General features: G+C 46.6%; 1 protein-coding gene across 1 annotated transcript in view; it reads right to left on the bottom strand.

Moving 5' to 3' along the window:
• Positions 1-21,026, bottom strand: part of LOC149449767 (alpha-2-macroglobulin-like) — a 124,129-nt gene that overhangs the window by 16,366 nt on the left and 86,737 nt on the right. The window contains exons 25-30 of the mRNA XM_089692754.1: positions 14,972-15,053; positions 11,875-12,031; positions 6,767-6,841; positions 6,228-6,390; positions 1,972-2,177; positions 20-235 (exon numbers count right to left, since the gene is read on the bottom strand). Coding sequence (XP_089548880.1) covers positions 20-235; positions 1,972-2,177; positions 6,228-6,390; positions 6,767-6,841; positions 11,875-12,031; positions 14,972-15,053 — 899 coding nt within the window. The remainder of the gene's footprint in view (positions 1-19; positions 236-1,971; positions 2,178-6,227; positions 6,391-6,766; positions 6,842-11,874; positions 12,032-14,971; positions 15,054-21,026) is intronic.

The following is a 21,026-nucleotide window of genomic DNA, read 5'->3' on the forward strand; positions in this document are numbered from 1 at the left end:
AACCACCATAAATGCTAACCTGTACAAAGACACAACCACTCCCTGTAGCTGTTACTGCATATTCTCCGGGAATAGTTGGTAGTGTCGCCCTCTGGAGGAGGAGTCGGTTTTTATTGTCTACATGTAACTTCTCCAGAAATCCCGTCTTAGAAGTGACTGTAACGCTTATATCACCCTTATCACTGTATGTCATTCTTGCATATGTGGCCAGAGCCTGAAGAGCCACGACTGTGTCCTATAAAAGAAAGAGATTTAAAATTAATGTCAGGCCAAAGATGTTTTTTACTACTTCTGGACAGAGTGACACAATGGTTTTACTAAACTGGAAGTGGGGGAGATCTGCATCTAGAACATAGACAGAAATACAAATCTATCAAGAGTTCTGACCTTCCCCTACTCAACTACTGAAAAGCTTTTTTCTTCCTGATTCAGTTCTCCTCATTTCCTGTCTGGTAAGACATTGTCAGGATAAGAAGCACGGATAAATCTCCAGATAAATGGATACAAATTTTGATATGCCATGTTAAGTAGATGGGTAAGATGTATAAAAGCAAGTAGAAAACATTAAAATAGTAGTAACCCCTTCCATATACCCAGTAAATAGACTGGCCTCAGGTGATACACCCAGATGAAACAAATCCTCCTACATAAGTTGTACCTGTCTATCTGCAGTCTTCTCTTTTCTACATCCATTCAAAGTGCTGGATTTATAAAGCTTGTCTGAAAGTTCAGAAAAATTGGGCAGAGAACTGAAATTACACACTACAGAGCTCAGTGAGGAGAGTTCTGAGAGCTGATTGGAGGAAGGAGACACTCTCCCCCCCCCCCCAATCAGCTCACAGGAACAGAGCTGAGGCTGTCAATCTGTTGTCACCATTTTTCTCTTGGTGTCAGGAAAACTAGCCAGAAATGATTCATGCTGATAGCAGAGGAACGAAGCAGCAGACAGAAATGATACTTAGCTCTCTCAATGGAGACGAGTACACACTATAGAGGGATATTCCGAGTGTACTGGGACACATTTCTATCGCTGCTTCTTGTATCAGTTACCCACATTATGGTTCTTGTAGACAAAGTACAGACACCATGCATTTTGGCTGTAGTCAGTCTTCAAATGAATACGTTGGAGCAGAGCACATCATCATACGTTGGAGCAGAGCACATCATCATACGTTGGAGCAGAGCACATCATCATACGTTGGAGCAGAGCACATCATCATATCCTATCACTGAGGCTTCTCTGCAACTAGCAGACATGGAAGACACAGTGGAGAGCTTTGGAAGACACAAGAGTTGTGGTTTTGTCCCTTTAAATATTTGGCATGCGGCTGTAGTAGAAGTGAAAAAGAGCGGATGCAAGTATTGGCACTTTATATCTTGCTAGGGACTTTTTTATAATATGGAATAGTCACTTTACCTAACTTTGAAATTATGCTTTTAATGAGGCTGCACTGATGGGCACTGATAAGCTGCACAGATGGGTACTGCTGATGGTCAGTGCCTGATTATCAGTGTAAACAAAGCGCTGTTAGGATTGCTGGTTATCGACTTTTCTTTCCCCACACAGTGACAGTGCTGAGGAAAGGAAAAGCTGATAACCGGCAATCTGTTTACATGTAATCAACTGTGATTGGATGAAGCTGATCACTTGGTAAAGGACCGCTGTAACTGGCCCTTTACAGCAACCTGTGATAAGAACACACCGATGCACGCCCCAGGGAGCACACGCGAGGCGCATTCTGGGAGGACATCTATAGACGCTGTCCCAGAATGAGGGAACCATGCCGTAGCCGTCTTTCCTCTATAGCGCAGTAATGAGGATGTTATTATGGGCAGCATCTTCAGATTTGCTTCAGTTTGCTCTTACCATTTTGTGCCTTAATATTTATTTTAGTTTCAACAGTTCCATAAAGACAGAAGTTCACTACAGTTAATCATTCTTCATCCCCCCTCATCCCCCTTATAGGTCACCTGTGTAGATGAGAAGCCTCCATAGGGGTTCTGCTGTTTGCTCAGCCAGTTGACAATCTTGGCAGCTTTGCCCAGGTCAGGTTCAGGCCCACAGAGTACAGCTAGGAGGACATAGCCGGTCATCTCCACCTCAGCAGATGGAGCTCGATACCAGTATGAATCTTGTTTGGGAGGAACAGAATCACGTTTCCAGTGAATCTGTCCATCTGTAGATCAAATCAAAGTAGGAAACAAGTTACAAAAGTCACTGGAAAGTAACCATTGTTGGGAAAGCATCTACTAATGTACCCATAGACAAATTGAAAAAACTCCCAATTTTTATGGCTGGATCAGATATTTATCTCACATCTATAAAGTACTCTCAGGTTGAGATTTCTCCCAGTAAAGGGTAGCCTATACTGGGAGGTGTCTGCATTAGCTACATGAATGTTTGGTTGAGCCAGACATTCCTCTTCATAGGGACTCACCAGCAGAAAGGTATCTGCACGTTCAGCTACCCTTGGCTATCTATGGGATGACAGTGCAATGATAATGCAAATAGTGATGGTATGTTAATGCCAAATGGGCACCCCAAAAACTTTGTGAGAAGACACAGGGAAGTCAAAATAAATATGACAAAATTGGATTTTGGGTCAACCTTCTACACGTCCTATAAATGTAACTTTACATGACACACTTAATTATTCCCTGACAGATGTTGTTAAACTGTTACCATTATTATCTCTTTTTTAAAAAGCACATGGCATACAAACAGTAAGATGGCATACAAACAGTAAGAGACAACTTATTAAAAACTCCATCTATCATGTCCCTAAGCAATGTGAATATCTCTCATGAAATCCAATTCTGAAAATAAATATTCTACAGGATATCTCATATATAGAATTTTGGTTAGAATTTGTGTCAAACATTACATTTTGAAGAATAGGAGACTTTTAACAGCAGTGATCCCCTTTCCATAATCCCAGGAGGACATTTCCTACAATTAACAAACTTTTAGCAGCATTCCAAAACATCCTTATTGGTACATTGATAGGACACAGCAAAAGCTCTTAATCAAATTAACCAACATCAAAACAAAGCATGACAAACCAATAACCTTTTGATTTAGCCCATCGTAAACCCCATTTGCAGGACAACACACATCCCAGTCTGGCTCTTATAGCCATAAATTGTCACATTTTCAAGCCTAAGTAATTAAAACATGTAGCAGTTATCCATCCTAGTTAACAGTATCAGACTTATTACCTGTAGTAAAGAGATTAGTTGGAATTGTTAGTGAACACACATCCCTGACTATCCCTACCCGAAGAATCAAAACTTCGGGGTATGTCATAACTCCGAGGATAACAGTACAGCCAGAATAAGGACATCTTTACCTGCATTTTAAGCTACTCTCATTTAAGTGTAACACCCTCCTAGTTGCACTAAGGGGAGTCAGAATCCCTAATGCTTAGTCAGGAGCTGCTAGCAGCTCACGTATAATAGCCAGGGCTGAGAGACTCTGCAGGCCAGCCTCTCTGGAATTCCCCCCTGCTCTAAGGTTCTCAGATAGGGCCTTGGAGGCAGTGGGTGGATCTGAAGAGCAGCTGGCTGCACCTCTTTAGGGACTTCAGCCAATCCCCAACAGGAGGCTTGGCAAGGGGCTGGACTCCTTAAAAGGTGTTAGACTGGCCCCCTTGCTAGCGACTGTCCACCTTACAAAAGGGAACAGGATCCAGGTCTCCTGCTCAGGATTAGAAAGAGACTTTATCTTTTGGAGGTGCTGGCTAGCACTACAACCATGCTGTTGAAGCCTTAAAGGAGAAGCTGTATATAGTCAGTAAGTTGTCCTCGAAGTTCAGTCCATTAGGCGTACTATACAGCCTTATTCTCCATCCAAGTTCAAATTCCCTAAATAAAAAAAAAACTACTACATATATAAAACTGTATCTGAGCGAGTGGCAGCTTCATGGTCGTAAACAGTGTGACAACCCATTGGTCTCTCCTGAGACCTCGTGATTGATCAGATAATTTCTGTCCACACCCTGCTCAGGGACCAGAAAAAAAAGATTGCGTCAGCAGTCTAGAGATCTCTTTTACCATTAAAGAGGGAACATCAGCCAAGATTTATTAGAGTACACTGACCCATCTTGCTCATTGACTGGACTTTGCTGAACTTACAGGACTTTGGAAAGTATTTTCACACTTAAACCCTTTTTGTTTCTGTTGCATTACGATCTCTCTTTTTTTGTGATAGTTTTTTTTTCTGTAAATATTCTGTTTGTACCAATTTACCTATTTCTTTTATATAAAGCAATATTTTAAAATTGTTAATTTTGTCTCTATCTAATGCACTAAGTCAGAACGTAAGAATCCCTGTTTAAAGAGCGCTACTATAATGTAAATCTTTGGAATAAAATTGTCTGTGGTGATAGGGTGTATAACAGACATTCATGAAAAGTCATAATTGTTATTGGGAATGGTTGTTAGGCCAATACACTATTTGGTAGCAGTGAATTGGAGTGTAACGAGTTAATTGTGTAGTTAACGAAACTCAGTGATGATCGCTCTCAGTCTGCTGGCACTTAGATTGTGGTCCTGCAAGCTGAAAAATCTTTGCGCAGGGTTTGGTATGGCCGTAGGGTATTGAGTGGGGGTTGGTGCCCATGCTGGTGGCTATCGGTTGGCAGGTGGCCGGTGGCACTGCGCATTTGTCCCTGCTCCCTCCCCATTGGTGGGGGGTTGGGTCTGGGGCATGGCATTGGCCGGGTGTCGCCTGCGATGCGTCCCCGGTGTGTTTCATTGAACAATACAGGTATAGGCTAATACAGTACATTACAATCAGTCAAGGCGTTTCCGGACCTTTGGGTCATACCCTTATATAATCTTGGACCTTTGTGGCAGTTTACATTGCAGATGGGATTCTGATGGATGATCTTATCATTCCCAATACTATTTTAATATTACTACACTGGTGGAATCTGCCCCATCGGCTCTCCCCTTCTCTGAATATAGTAAGGTCAGTATTTATTTATTTCGCTATGTAGTCCTGTCCCCCATACATTGAAATGCCACTTACAATTCTGTGACATCTTAATGATGAAACACTCTGTATTTCATCTAATTGTCCCCCTTTTTTGGGGGCCCTTTCCAGATACTATCAACACTGATTATTATTCCTGATGTGGATCCAAATTGAAGACTTGACTACATTCCTTCCACATTGTCTAGGTGATTGCATGTCTTTTAAGTGGCTTTGTAGCTTTGAAATTGTAGATATCATTACACCTTCCTTGGTTGGAAGGTTAGTACAATTTCTACCATCAACAATATTTTATTATCTTGGAAGTCTCTTTTATGCTTTAATAGCTGCATATTTTATTTATATATATTAGGAAGTCCTCGTTAGGGCTGTCTACAACTTCGTCTATGCTTTTGGGATCCCCCTGCCGACTTGCCTGGGTGTTGGATGCATTATCCCCCTCTACAACCCCCGTTACGATGCCTGTGGTTTAAGGTATATTCAGAATATGTATAATGATATGTGATGGACAATATAACATGTTATGCTATGTTATATCTATACTTACTTTTTTCCTATGTAGTAACTCCTGAAGAAGTGATAATCTCGCAAAACATGTTGAGTCACTATGGTTATTGACATCTGATTCATGCTCCCTGACAGCCTTACCGGGACATGGTATTTTTGTATGGATCAAGATTTTATGTATCTACGAGATTTGTAACTGCATAGAATGTACTATGGCGGGTCCTACATTCTTAGCAGATGTTTTTCATGTACTGTTGCATAATTGTGTACATCCATAAAGAAACGATTTTAATGAACATTGTTGCAGTGCCTCTAAAGTCCAAATTTCTGGCCTTCTTCTATTGGTTGATCCATACTAGTATTATTAGGACATGGCACTTGGGAGCCTATTTTATATCCCTACAGCCATTACTTTGTGCTGAGTACTGTTTAGTTTTTGTGCACGCTGAGGCTGAGTGTCATTGTCGCATATTGGTGACAGCATGGTGCGAGTTTGACCAGCCACTTGTCAAAAATTAGTAGAAGTGGCTGGGCTCTGACCCCACATTCGTCACAGCTATATTTGCTTTTCTTGGCATTAGACATACAGGATTCCAAGAATCACTTTATGTTATGTAATATATGTTATTTAGTATGTACCACATATACAATTCAAATAATTTGTATATGTACAATAAACTCAACTGCTTACCTTCTATTAACATACAATAAACTTCTAACTTACCACCTATCACAGCTTTTTCTTCCAATTTTTTCAACAAGTCCTCCCTCAGCTCATTATTTCCAGAAAGGGTAAAGGTGTAGGCCATCAGAGCCAGGGTGTATACATTGGTGACATTTACAGCTTCCTTCTGCAGACAGGTCAGAGCATCCCTGACAAAAGGTTCCTGCAATAATGTATAGATTAAAATTTTATTCCCAACATTTTCTGTAGCATTTTTAGGTGGAACAGAGTATGACAACCATTATTCCATGTGTATGTCCATTGCCAGATTTATTCTGCATCATACCTTCTTACCAGCCACATATCTGATGTGGGAAAAGAACAAAACCATTTATCCACAGCTGGAGATGATTAAAGCAATTGGTCTCCAGAATACCTGACCCATTTTCAATGAAAACCTACCTTTTGGATTCCCTTGTGCCCCAGTATTAGCAAGGAAGAGTATATATACTGTTCTAAGATGTCAGTCAAATTCCCATAACCATTCTTTTTACAGTAAAGTAAATCATTGCATTAATCGTACCTATTGTGTTACTTACTTCAACAGATAAACCAGATTCAAGCAGTGAAATTGTAACAAAGGCAGATAAAGAGGTATCATCTTCCACACCTCCCTGTAACAAAAAACACAGCCTTAACTTAAAATATGAACATTTCAATTTAACTGACAGGAGCACACCTGCCATTGGCACTGTGGTCACCAGTGGGTTTCTCCCAGCAGTCAGCAGGTCCCCGCAATTAGTAACTACCGAATGCTGGCTACTGAGAGGTTATTTAGCCCCACTTCAGGTGCCACACACTGGGAAAGATTTACTAAAACTGGAAATTGCTAAATCCAGTGCAGCTCTGAATAGAATCCAATTAGCTTACAGGTTGAAATGCAAAATCCTAAAGTGAATCTTCACCCTCCTTGACATGTTGCTTCCCATTCACCTCTCCTCCCCTCCGCTGCACAAATTGGGCATTTTTTTCCCCCTTCATTTATGGTTTTTTTATTTTAAGAAAGCTCTGGCTCGCCCCACCCCCCTCCCCCATGCTTGTCATTCACCTAGGCTAATGATGTGCACTTTGCCCTTCTTTTGGAAATGAGGAGGAGTGTTGCAAGGAAGCTTTCGGCTTAACCCAGAAGAGCTGGCAGCTTACCGATGACATCACAGAAGAAGATGGCAGCATGGGCCTGAGGGGTTAGGGGCAGATAAGAAGCAAATCTCAGTAAAACAGCACTGGAACTGCAATGCAGGCGAGTACCTTAAATGTGCAGGAACAGATAAGTAAGGGTTAAAAAGGGGGGGGGCGTGAAGAGGTGCTTTAATTAAGCTGAACAAGCTGAAGTTAGGAGCTAATTGGTTACCATGCACAAATGCACCACATTCTCAGTGCACCATCTGTGTGCCTGCACTCTCTGGACCTGTTACTCCCTGTACCTGCTACCTGTTGAGGCCCCTGTTCCTGACCTGACTTGCTCCCTGTTACTTTGTATTCCTACCTTACCCTGCTCTGTCTGGTTCCTTGATTCTCTGTCTCTGTTTAGTTAGTTAGGTAGTTAATTTCACACTTTTCACATGTGTTCACTGAGTTGTATATAGGTTGCTGTATTTATGTTTTGCATCAGTTGTGTTTTAGCGGTACCACTGCAAGGGCCAGCAGTTAGATGGGTCCCTGAGGTATTTTCCTATAGCTTTGCCCCAGAGCCAGGCACACGAACACAGTCACCCTTTGGCTCACCAGGGGTGTTCTTTTTGGTGTTTTTATTTTTAGGGATAACTTGGATAGGGATTGGGGATAAGTGAAAACTCATACAAATGAGCGCAGAGAGGCCACTCCAGGTGGAAACATGTGAACAGTTAATCATGAGCTCACCACTGCTGCCTTGTTAATCATATGCATGATGAAGAGAACTGGAAAAAAAAGCGCTGTGGAAAATGCTCTCAGACAAGCACCTTAGTGGAGGTGCATCTTTATTGGGTGAGATAAAGTAGCAAGTATAATAAAATTAACCAGCCTGAAGTGGACAGTGTGATTCCAATAGACGGCCCGTCCGCTCTGAGGGGAGCTGAGATCAAAGAATGCTCCTGTCGGCTTCAAATCACGTGGTGTCAGCGTACCAGCGTCCTGGGTGGTGTCACCATGGCAAACGAAGGCAGTGTCCGGCGTAGGCTTCAGCTGGGAGCATATGTGGGGTTACCAAGACGACATGTTTCGCGCAGTTGCGCTTTGTCAAGTCTCTGGTAACCATGGCCGGCGGCCATTATATAGAAGACCATTAAAGGGAAGGCTGGCTGAGTGTAATTAGCAGGGGATGGGGTGTCAATCAGAGCGGACGGCTCATCCTGAAGCAATGCTGAATACAAATTTAAAGGTACAGATTGCAAGTTATAAAAAATGATATGTATAAAAACAATCACACTGTCCACTTCAGGCTGGTTAATTTTATTATACTTGCTACTTTATCTCACCCAATAAAGATGCACCTCCACTAAGGTGCTTGTCTGAGAGCATTTTCCACATTGGGGATAAGTGGGATGTTCCATAAAGAACTATGTACAAGATGAAGACACTGACTTTCTTCTGCAGCACTTTAAGCACAGTCCTTGTATGGACCAGTAATGGACTTGCCTTAATTGAAGCAGATAAAGGCACATATTTCTTTCTTTAGGCAACTTGAATAGAATCCCTTTAACACAGAACCAGTGGACTAAGGATACTAGCTGGCACCCCCCTTTCTCCTGCACACACTCTAGCACCAGAGGGGTAGAAATATTCAAAGTAGCTAGGATCTCTCACACAGTCTGTACTCACAATTGCCCTCAGACAAATTGATGCCTCCCTACACTGTCTTTCAGACATCTCTGCCAGTGATCCCAGACCAGATCTAACAGAAGTCAGTCCTGCAGTCAGCTTCCAGGCTTCTCAGGTAGCCCAACTGAGGCCTCACGAACAGCAAGCACATGGCAGGACTGCCTGGGAGGGCAGCCGGCCTTCCAGGCTGGACTTCTGCTTTCCAGGAAAATACAAGACTGCTCTACATCTCAGACTATTTATACCCATTACCCAGCAGTCACCTGTGCAGGGGTCCACCAAGATTGGCTGGGGTAGTATAAATATTTGCACTCCACATATACGCTCCAGAACTGTCCAAGTAGCCCTGGAGATCCAGAGTGGGAGTATCTATATCTGCAGCCTGTGAGAGACAGAGCAATACCTAAACAATTACATGAAGCTGCACTGGCTACAGTGAGGTAGAACTATATTCTTAGTACCTATCTAGGAGGGTGCTTAAATTGTACACTATATTGCTAAAAGTATTGGAACACCTCTCCAAATCATTGGATTCAGATATTCGAATCACCTCCATGGCCACAGGTGTATAAAATCAAGCACCTAGGCATGCAGACTGCTTCTACAAACATTTGTGAAAGAATGGGTCACTCTCAGAAGCTCGGTGAATTCAAGTGTGGTGCCGTGATAGGGTGCCCCTGTGCAATAAGTCCATCCGTGAAATTTCCTTGCTACTAAATATTCCACGGTCAACTGTTAGTGTTATTATAACAAGGAAGCAACTGGGAACAACAGCAACTCAGCCACGAAGTGGTAGGCTACGTAAAATGACAGAGCAGGGTCAGTGCATGCTGAAATGCAGTGTACATAAGATGCCAAATGACAGCAGAGTCAATAGCTAAAGATCTTCAAACTTCATGTGGCTTTCATATTAGCACAACAACAGTGCGTAGAGAGCTTCATGGAATGCATTTCCATGGCCAAGCAACTGCATCCAAGCCTTACATCACCAAGTGCAATGCAAAGCATCGGATGCAGTGGTGTAAAGCAAACTGCTACTGGACTCTAGAACAGTGGAGACAAGTTATCTGGAGTGACGAATCACACTTCTCTGTCTGGCCATTTGATGGACATGTCTGAGTTTGGCAGTTGCCAGGACAATGGCACTTGCCTGACTGCATTTTGCCAATTGTCAATTTTGGTGGAGGGGGGAATATGGTGTGGGGTTGTTTTTCAGGGGTTGGGCTTGGCCCCTTAGTTCCAGTGAAGGGAACTCTTAAGGCGTCAGCATACCAAGACATTTTGTACAATTTCATGCTCCCAACTTTGTAATTGTGATACCAGTGCACAAAGCAAGGTCCATAAAGACATGGATGAGTGAGTTTGGGGTGGAGGAACTTGACTGGCCTGCACAGAATCCTGACCTCAACCCGGTAGAACACCTATGAGATAAATTAGATCGGAGACTGCAATCCAGTCCTTCTCGTCCAACATCAGTCCCTGACCTCACAAGTGCACTTCTGGAAGAATGGTCAACATTCCCATAGACACACTTCTAAACCTTGTGGACAGCCATACCAGAAGAGTTGAAGCTGTTATAGCTGCAAAGGGTGGGCCAACTCAATATTGAGCCCTACAGACTAAGACTAAGATGCCATTAAAGTGCATGTGTGTATAAAGGCAGGCGTCCCAATACTTTTGGCAATATAGTGTATGTTTTTAACTAGAGTTCAGTCTAGTTTCTCCCACGTAGTTTCCACATATCTGGTTCTACTAGTATTGCAGGATACCAACATGTGGTATCCTGACATTTTATAAAAGGTCACCACTCTAGCTATCATGCCCTGTCTCAGCTTAGCATTAAAGAAGATCGAGTCAATACTTTCCACATGATTATCTCATTCAATCCCCGTAACTTTAGGTTTGGCATCTCCCACCCTAGACCTTCTCTTCCCCCTGAATTAATACCACTGTAGCCATCAGGGTTACTATGAGCCACTATGATGAGAGATATATCCAAAACTGCCAACATGATTCTTCATTAAAGCCCAACTACTTCAGCAGCCCTCCAACTGGTAGTTCTCTTTTCTCCTGTGTCTATTTTTTAAAAAAATTTTTCCTAAATACTTTTTTCCACATGTGTTTCAGCCAGTCACATAATGACCCGTGGTCTTTCCCCCTCTCCTCTGGCACTGGTCTTCAGTGCTACAGAAAACAGTGCCCATCCTATGTTGTCAGCAAAGTTTTCAGCGGCATTGTACTGTGAGCTCAACATTACAATGTATCTGCAGATTTGTTCATGAAAGCCTGGGTACACAGTAAGTAGTTTATTTTTTTAAAGGTGGAAGGTGTTTTTTTCTTAGAACGCAAACTATAAAGTGTTTTTTTTAAGAAAATGAAAAGGTAGGCAAATGCCCTACATGTACCCCACCCAGTCCCCACTGCACTTTTCTCTGTAAGTGATACAGTTTCACCGTTCATAAAGTCTGGTGCACTGGACCTGGGGTTTGAAAACCACACTGTTCTTCTTTTCTAGGGAAGTTGGAACAGATCAGAGTGGTTCTGGTTGGTCAGTGCCAACAAGTGGTCATGTTGATCAATCATAACCACTCTGGCCTGTCCCAGCGTCATTAGAGAAAGAAGAGGAAGAACACTTTGATTTCTAGGTACCATTCTAAATACATAAATAACTCAGATGTAGAGTTGGGAGACTTCTGTAGTCAAATAGGCTCTACATTAAGTGGACACTTTGAAGGTCCAGTCCAGGGCAGTATTCCTCCTGATCTTGATCACCACGTACAAATTGCTAAAATCCTCCCCAATGGTTTTCTGTCCAGGCAGTGCCAAAAGTACAGAGCAGAGTGTTTACCTTCATTGCATTATTGAATAGTCTTCCCATGCTGCGGAAGCAGCCTGACTCCTTACGCGTGTTCTTTAACCAGGTGGTGGATTCGTTGAGGTGACTATCATGTATAAATATGTAAGGCCGAGATTTGCTGAAAGACTTCACCACAAAGGCAGTTAACCTGTAGACAGTTGTTCAAAGTTGAATAGCAATTACAGCAACTAGTGTTTTGTTTATTTGCAGTCAAGTCACTAACTTTAGGAGGGAAGGGGATCTGGAAGAGTTGTGTAAACCTTATGACAGGATGAATAAAAAGGCAAATCCTTTGTAAGCATAACAGCTCTTACACATGCATTTTGATAATGTATTTAGCTGTTTGCCTGGAGCTCAGTTTTAGGCATGAAACAAGACTTATCTGATCACTGAGCAAAAAAAGATACATTTGGGAAGATTCATGTATTTACAAATAGGCAGTAAGAACTTAAGTTGGCCATGCATATGTAGCAGTACCCTCTTAGGGTTTGCTGTTGAACTGGGTCCCCCTATAGTTCCGCAAGCCAGTCATTCAGTATTTCCCCACAAGCTTTCATCCGGAGACAGAAATCAGTCCTTAAGCATTGGTTTTGTTGTTTATTGAGGTGGTTAGAACTTGAATAGGGTAAAGGTGGGATTGGATGTCCAAGGGAACTGAAATTTGAGGACAACGTCCTGAACTATTCACACGCTTCTTCTCTGATGCAGTCTCTGTTGGATTGCTAGCGAGCAGCTCCTAGTTGTACCACCCCAGACCCTAGATGAACTCTTCTTTACTCAGCAGTCTGGAGACTTTCCAGAGCAGGAGACCTGGCTCCTGTTCCTTTAAATGGGTAACAGTCACTAGTAGGGGGCTAATCTGGTTTCCCCCCAGAGTGCTCCTTCTCCTATCCATCCAGGGGGTACAGGTGTACTCAGATCCTCTTCTGTAACACTTGTGGGATGGCAGCTGCTACCAGGCCTGGCAGCTGCTACCAGGCCTATCAGCTGTGCTGCTCCTTCCCTGCCATACAGATGGTCCTCTCTCAGGGGACCAGAGAGTCCCAAGCTTTCCTCCTTTCCAAGCTCGCAGGCAGGCCCCATCTCACTAGGCCTCCTGGCAGCCTTCCTCTTCCAGCCTCACATCTTCCTGCTCCACACTTCTCTCTCTCTACCCTCCTCCTGCTACTGAGCAGGGTCTTAAAGGGAGTCCCAGCCCCTTGTCAAGCCTTCTGTTGGGGATTGGTTGAGGTCCTGCAAGAGTGCAAGCAATCACTCCTCAAATCCACCCACTGCCTCAAAGGCCCTCCCCTGAAGGCCTCAGAGCAGGAGGAAATTCCAGAGGGGCTGTCCTGCAGAGTCTCTCAGTCCTGACCAGAATTTGACCATGTTGACTATCTCACCTGGGCTGCTAACTAGCTCCGCACTAACTATTAGGGTCTAGCTGCTCCTACCTAAACTAGGAGGGTGATTTTTAATCCATCTATGGGTATCTTATTGTCTATTGACCGACTTGTGTACAACACCTGTCAGGTTTATTTCTGAACAATCACTGCTATAGCCAGCAACACTTATCATTGTATTGGAGGCTCCCCGCCAGCAGACTACAATAGCACAGTGGAAGTGATTTCCCCAGCCACCTCAAATGAGGGAATCGGCACATTTGTTTTGTTTTACCTGCTAGCGGAATTTTTTAAAAATGTTTAATGTATAGCCTTCCTTAATGCTTTCTATTTATAAGATACAGCACAATATCATTGTGCAAATGCAATAATCAAAATCACTGCTTGGAATAATAAGGTGAGATTTGCAAACTGTTGTAATATAAATTATATTGCACTTTCAAATTACGGCTTAATTCAAAGCTTTTCCTGGGACTTCTCACACAGATAAAATAACAGCATTGGACTCTCCCCTCTCATGCAACAAAGTACATAAAAAATGCTGCTAGTCCTTGTTCCATACCACAAACACAGTTAACACTTTAGAGTTGATTTACAGTACTAAAGGACAATAGGCTATTCAACTCGAAAGGGAATTTTCACTTAGCTTAGTGAATGTGGTGCACAAAGAATACACAATCATATAAAATGGAAATAAAAAGTATTTCTGCTCACACTTGATTGGATGATGGCAGTCAATAGAGCTTCACTCCATTCACTAAGCGAAATGAATTTTCCTCTCAAAATAGAACAGCCTGTTTGCCTTTAGTAAATCAACCCCAACGATTATATCTACAGACAGAATTAGTCAACCTTCACACCAGCAATTAGGGCCCGTGCAAATAGTAGCGACAGGAATCAGAAATTCTTGCTGTGGCTCTCAAAGGCTAGATGTGGCCACCAGCCCTGTTCACTATAATGACAGGTTGCCGGTAGCCGCAGCTATTTGCAGCTCTCTGGACATCCAATGATTACCTGTGGTGATTGTTTCTTGACAGGGGCGGACTGACCATTTGGAAACTCGGGTCAGTAGGGGCCCCATGAGATGCCCCTGGTACCTTTTTCATAGGATTTTTTGAGTTTGGGCAAGGACACAGGGGCCCCATGATCCCCTATTGCCCGGGGGCCCCATGAGTTGTCAGTCCGCCCCTGCTTCTTGACGCACTTTGCCTTAATCGACGGTGTGAATGTAGCCATAGAATCCTGTATTGCATACATGAACTCCAAAATGTACATCTCAAGTGAAGTTTTAAAACAAGCTTTACTGGACACAGATATAACAAATTCATTTGTCTGTCTGTGACAAAATTCAGTATTAAACATTAATCCCAGAAGCAGCAGCCATGCATTGTACACACACACCTGCCTATTTTGCTGAGCACAATGCAAAACACCCGTGAAGGAAGATGTCCTGCACTCGGCATAGCAGCAATGTGTCCATGTACACTCTCAGGCCGCTGAGGGGCACTTTGGTTGTGGTGACCACATTACTGTAGGCAGGGTTGAGCCAAACTCTTAAACAACTGTTCACACAAACCCTTAAGATGGCATAAAAAACAATAAGAACCTGAAGGGTTCTATCCCTAAGCAGCCATGACTGAATCAATTAATTTTTTTTCTGGATTTTTACTTTACATGCCAATATCCAGCAGAAAAAATGAACCTACCATGTGTTTCCCTCTGGGTCATTCTGACCGAAGGCGCTGTATGACCCCTCTTTGCGTTTGTATGTCAACTGACGCTGAAATCCTGTAAAAAATCAAAAGTATAGAAGAGATTTCATTCAGAAAGCCACATTTCACAATTACAATAAAAACCCCACTAAGGCTGCTGTTAAATATCCCCATGTAGTGAGTTCCTCCCTGCAGTGCATGGGTTAAATGCTCTTTTGGTTGGGGGGGGGGAATACTTACCTTATTCTTCACTCCTGCATGTTTTCTCATTTCCCCAGGAATTTTTCTGCCTGGTCAGACGCGGCTCTCTGACATCATCATTAAAGATGAGCGAAGTATTCAAAAATTCGATTCGACTGATTCGGCGAATTCGTGGAAAAAATTTGATTCGAGTCGAATATATTCGCTGTGAATTTAACTTAAAAAAGGGTGTTTCTAGGCTTCAGAGAGACTTTATATTAGTGCAGAACACTGTACCTTTAATTTAAATGCCCTTGGAGTCTGCTGGGGAAGAGAAATAATACTGTCAGTCAGTATGACATGCAGATGAGTGCCGTCGATCTTAGAATCACAGCACACTTCACTCATTTGGCCAGTCACGGGGCCAAAACCAGTGTTTGGAGCCACAGTGTGGCGGTGGAGGCAGCAGCAATGGGAGGCCATACAGCACCCTATGACAAAATGGAAACCAGCAGGAGTGTGAGGAGACCTGAAAGTGGCACATGGCAGAGTGTGGCGATGGAGACAGCAGCAATGGGAGGCGGTACAGGGACCCATGACACACTGTGGACCCAGCAGCAGCGTGACGAGGCGGTCCGGGGGCCCATGGCAGATTTGGGGCCTGGCAGCACCTATGGGAAGCCTGTAATCTGCCAGCAACCTATGACAAAATGGAAACCAGCAGGAGTGTGAGGAGACCTGAAAGTGGCACATGGCAGAGTGGGAGCAATGGGAGGCGGTACAGGGACCCATGACACACTGTGGACTCAGCAGCAGCGTGACGAGGCGGTCCGGGGGCCCATGGCAGATTTGGGGCCTGGCAGCACCTATGGGAGGCCTGTAATCTGCCAGCAACCTATGACAAAATGGAAACCAGCAGGAGTGTGAGGAGACCTGAAAGTGGCACATGGCAGAGTGGGAGCAATGGGAGGCGGTACAGGGACCCATGACACACTGTGGACCCAGCAGCAGCGTGACGAGGCGGTCCGGGGGCCCATGGCAGATTTGGGGCCTGGCAGCACCTATGGGAGGCCTGTAACCTGCCAGCAACCTATGACAAAATGGAAACCAGCAGGAGTGTGAGGAGACCTGAAAGTGGCACATGGCAGAGTGGGAGCAATGGGAGGCGGTACAGGGACCCATGACACACTGTGGACCCAGCAGCAGCGTGACGAGGCGGTACGGGGGCCCATGGCAGATTTGGGGCCTGGCAGCACTATGGGAGGCCTGTAATCTGCCAGCAACCTATGATAAAATGGAAACCAGCAGGAGTGTGAGGAGACCTGAAAGTGGCACATGGCAGAGTGTGGCGATGGAGACAGCAGCAATGGGAGGCCGTACAGGGACCCATGACACACTGTCGACCCAGCAGCAGCGTGACGAGGCGGTACGGGGGCCCATGGCAGATTTGGGGCCTGGCAGCACCTATGGGAGGCCTGTAATCTGCCAGCAACCTATGATAAAATGGAAACCAGCAGGAGTGTGAGGAGACCTGAAAGTGGCACATGGCAGAGTGTGGCGATGGAGACAGCAGCAATGGGAGGCCGTACAGGGACCCATGACACACTGTGGACCCAGCAGCAGCGTGACGAGGCGGTACGGGGGCCCATGGCAGATTTGGGGCCTGGCAGCACCTATGGAAGGCCTGTAATCTGCCAGCAACCTATGATAAAATGGAAACCAGCAGGAGTGTGAGGAGACCTGAAAGTGGCACATGGCAGAGTGTGGCGATGGAGACAGCAGCAATGGGAGGCCGTACAGGGACCCATGACACACTGTGGACCCAGCAGCAGCGTGACGAGGCGGTACGGGGGCCCATGGCAGATTTGGGGCCTGGCAGCACCTATGGGAGTCCTGTAATCTGCCAGCAACCTATGATAAAATGGAAACCAGCAGGAGTGTGAGGAGACCTGAAAGTGGCACATGGCAGAGTGTGGCGATGGAGACAGCAGCAATGGGAGGCCGTACAGGGACCCATGACACACTGTGGACCCAGCAGCAGCGTGACGAGGCGGTACGGGGGCCCATGGCAGATTAGGGGCCTGGCCGCAGCAATGTGAGGCACGTAATCTGCCAGCATCCTATGACAAAATGAAACACACCAGCAGTGTGAGGAGACCTGAAAGTGGCACATGGCATGACACACTGCGGATCTTGCAGCAGCGTGAGGAGGCGGTACAGGGGCCCATGGCAGATTAGGGGCCTGGCCGCAGCAATGTGAGGCCCGTAATCTGCCAGCATCCTATGACAAAATGGAACCCAGCAGCAGTGTGAGGAGACCTGATAGTGGCACATGGCAGAGTGTGGCGTTGGAGACAGCAGCAATGGGAGGCGGTACAGGGACCCATGAGACACTGTGGACCTGGCAGCAGCGTGAGGAGGCGGTACGGGGGCCCATGGCAGATTAGGGGCCTGGCAGCACCTATGGGAGGCCTGTAATCTGCCAGCAACCTATGATAAAATGGAACCCAGCAGCAGTGTGAGGAGACCTGATAGTGGCACATGGCAGAGTGTGGCGTTGGAGACAGCAGCAATGGGAGGCAGTACAGGGACCCATGAGACACTGTGGACCCAGCAGCAGCGTGAGGAGGCGGTACAGGGGCCCATGGCAGATTAGGGGCCTGGCCGCAGCAATGTGAGGCACGTAATCTGCCAGCACCCTATGACAAAATGGAACCCAGCAGCAGTGTGAGGAGACCTGATAGTGGCACATGGCAGAGTGTGGCGTTGGAGACAGCAGCAATGGGAGGCGGTAAAGGGACCCATGAGACACTGTGGACCTGGCAGCAGCGTGAGGAGGCGGTACGGGGGCCCATGGCAGATTAGGGGCCTGGCCGCAGCAATGTGAGGCACGTAATCTGCCAGCACCCTATGACAAAATGGAACACAGCAGCAGTGTGAGGAGACCTGAAAGTGGCACATGGCATGACACACTGCGGACCTGGCAGTAGCGTGAGGAGGCGGTACGGGGGCCCATGGCAGATTAGGGGCCTGGCAGCAGCTATGGGAGGCCCGTAATCGGCCAGCACCCTATGACAAAATGGAACACAGCAGCAGTGTGAGGAGACCTGAAAGTGGCACATGTTTGGGGCATGATTCATGGCGGATTTAGTCAGTTGTGTCAGGAACTGGTGGTTTGAAATCCAGACTAATCCACGCCTGATTCATTTTCACAAACGTGAGTCTCTCCACACTTTGGGTGGACAGTCGTGTCCTCCGCAGAGTTACAATACCTCCTGCCGCACTAAACACGCGCTCCGATGCCACGCTACTGGTCGGGCATGACAGCCTTTCAAGGGCAAATTCAGCTAGTTGGGGCCAAAGGTCAAGTTTCGTTGCCCAGTAGTCAAGGGGATTGTCTACCTCGGTTGGCAGGGTGCTGTCCAAGTAGGCCCAAGCCTGTTGTTTGAGGTCCTGCTCCAGGTCCACCTGATGCTGCTGCTGCTGCTGCGGCTGGTTAGTAGTTTCCTCACTGCGCTGGTGAAGAAAGCTACTCATCATCGACTGCAGACTGAGGCAGCCGCTGCTGGTGGAGCTGCCACTGCTCCTACCACCCCACCCCTTTCCTGCTGCCATGGCAGCGGAACGCGAGCGCACAGGGCCCACAGTGTCTGAGGATGGACGTTGGCGCAGAAAGGCAGAGACCAACTGACTACATAGGTGGTTTTTATAGTACGTAATTTTGGCCTCCCTCTCAGCAGGTGTGAAAAAGGCCACCATTTTGGAACGGTAGCGAGGGTCCACCAAGGTGGACAGCCAAAAGTCATCCCTCTGTCTGTTGGTTATTATTCGGCTGTCGCTACGCAAGCAACCGAGCATGCTATGGGCCATTTGTGCCAAGGAATGCGAGGGACTCTCTGCCTCCATCTCCACAGCATACTGCCACGGTGCGTCTGGGTCCTCTGTCTCCTCCTCCTCCTCCTCTACCAGATGCTCCTGCTCCTCCACTCCTGTCCGCTGAGTGGAAAAACCACCCATTTCACTCAATAATTCCTGAGCACAAATGTCCTCCTCTACCTCCTCCTCTTCTTCCTGTCCTGCCCCCACAGGGGTCATGTGGCGTTGAGATCTGTGCGCCACGTCTACCGCACCCTGACCAGCCATTGTTAACAGCATTTGTTCCAGGACGTGCAACAGAGGAATGACGTCGTTCATCCCATAGTCCTGCCGACTCACGAATAGCGTGGCCTCCTCAAAGGGCCTGAGCAAGCGGCAGGTGTCACGCATGAGCTGCCAATGGCTGACATCGAAGTTACACAGGGGAGTACCTTTATCCGCTTGTAACATCAGGAAATCGGTGATGGCCTTTCGCTGCTCGTAAAGGCGGTCTAACATGTGTAGGGTTGAATTCCACCTTGTTGCAACGTCGCAGATCAGGCGATGCTGTGGAATTCCGTTCTGCCGCTGCAGCTCAAGGAGGGTGTGCTTTGCGCTGTAGGAATGGCTGAAATGCATGCAAAGTTTACGTGACATTTTAAGGATGTCTTGCAGTGGGATGGTGGATTTTAGGAACCGCTTGACAACCAGATTGAACACGTGAGCCATGCATGGCGCATGGCACAACCTTCCTTGACGCAGAGCAGACACCATGTTCTTTCCGTTGTCGGTCAACATGGTTCCGATTTTCAGTTTGCGCGGAGACAGCCATCTGTCGATTTCTCTGTTCATTACACTCAGAAGTTCCTCCCCTGTGTGACTACGTTCGCCAAGGCATACCAGGTGCAGCACAGCGTGACACCGTTGCGCCCTGCACATGTGATATGCCGGTCGGGTAATGGGACTTGGCACGGGGGTGGCGACTGAGGACACGGCGGAAGAAGAGGTGGTAGAGGCGGACATCTTTGCTGGACCAAGGACGTGCAAACGTGGAGGCAAAAGCGTCGTGACCTGTCCAAGTTGCTGGTGCGGCTGTGACGGCACCACGTTCACCCAGTGGGCCGTAAATGACATGTACTGTCCCTGACCGTAGTTACAGCTCCACACGTCGGCGCTGCCGTGCACTTTGGCAGAGACCGACATGCTCAAAGACTGGCCCACCATCTCTTCTACATGTGAATGCAGGGCTGGCACTGCCTTTTTGGCGAAGAAATGATGGCTTGGCACTCTCCACCGCGGCGCGGCACAAGCCATCATTTCTCGGAAAGGTGCTGAGTCCACCAGTTGGAAAGGGAGGGACTGCAGCACCAGCAACTTGGACAGGAGGACGTTCAGCTTTTGCACCGTCGGGTGCGTGCTCGCAAACTGTTGTCTCTTGGAAACGGATTCCAAGAAAGACTGCTGACGGAATCCGTGAAGAGGAGTAGCAGGAGAAGGAGCATCTGAACGAGCGGAAGATGCCAACGAGCGACAACTCCCCTCAGCAGAGGTGTTGGAGCCTTGACTGGCTGATAGAGGGCGATTGACGTCGGGTGACGGAGCAAGTAACGGAGCGGGTGATGGAGCGGGGGCTGGGTCAGGCAGAACCGCCGTATCTTTATCACGGTTTTCCCAGGCCACCAAATGGCGACGCTGCATATGCTGACACAACGCTGTAGTCCCAACATGGGCCCCCTGGCCACGCTTGACTTTCTGGCCACATAGTCGACATACGGCTACGTTTACTTCCTCGGGCGGCTTGACGAAAAATTGCCACACCGCCGAGTAGGAAACTTTGCCCCCGCTACTCCTCACTGGCTGACTGCTACTTCCTCCGTGCACACCGGCACCACTACTGGCCGTGGTGGTAGGCTGCAGTGGAGCTGGTGCTCTACTCCGTGGCCGTTTGGCTCCACTGACACTGCTGTGACCCTGCTGCCTCCTGGGCAACCCACCGACTGTTTCGCTCGCTGCC

The sequence above is a fragment of the Staurois parvus genome, unplaced genomic scaffold (genome assembly GCF_062004578.1).
Source record: "Staurois parvus isolate SC_StPar_1 unplaced genomic scaffold, SC_StPar_1.0 ptg000604l, whole genome shotgun sequence".
NCBI lineage: Eukaryota > Metazoa > Chordata > Amphibia > Anura > Ranidae > Staurois > Staurois parvus.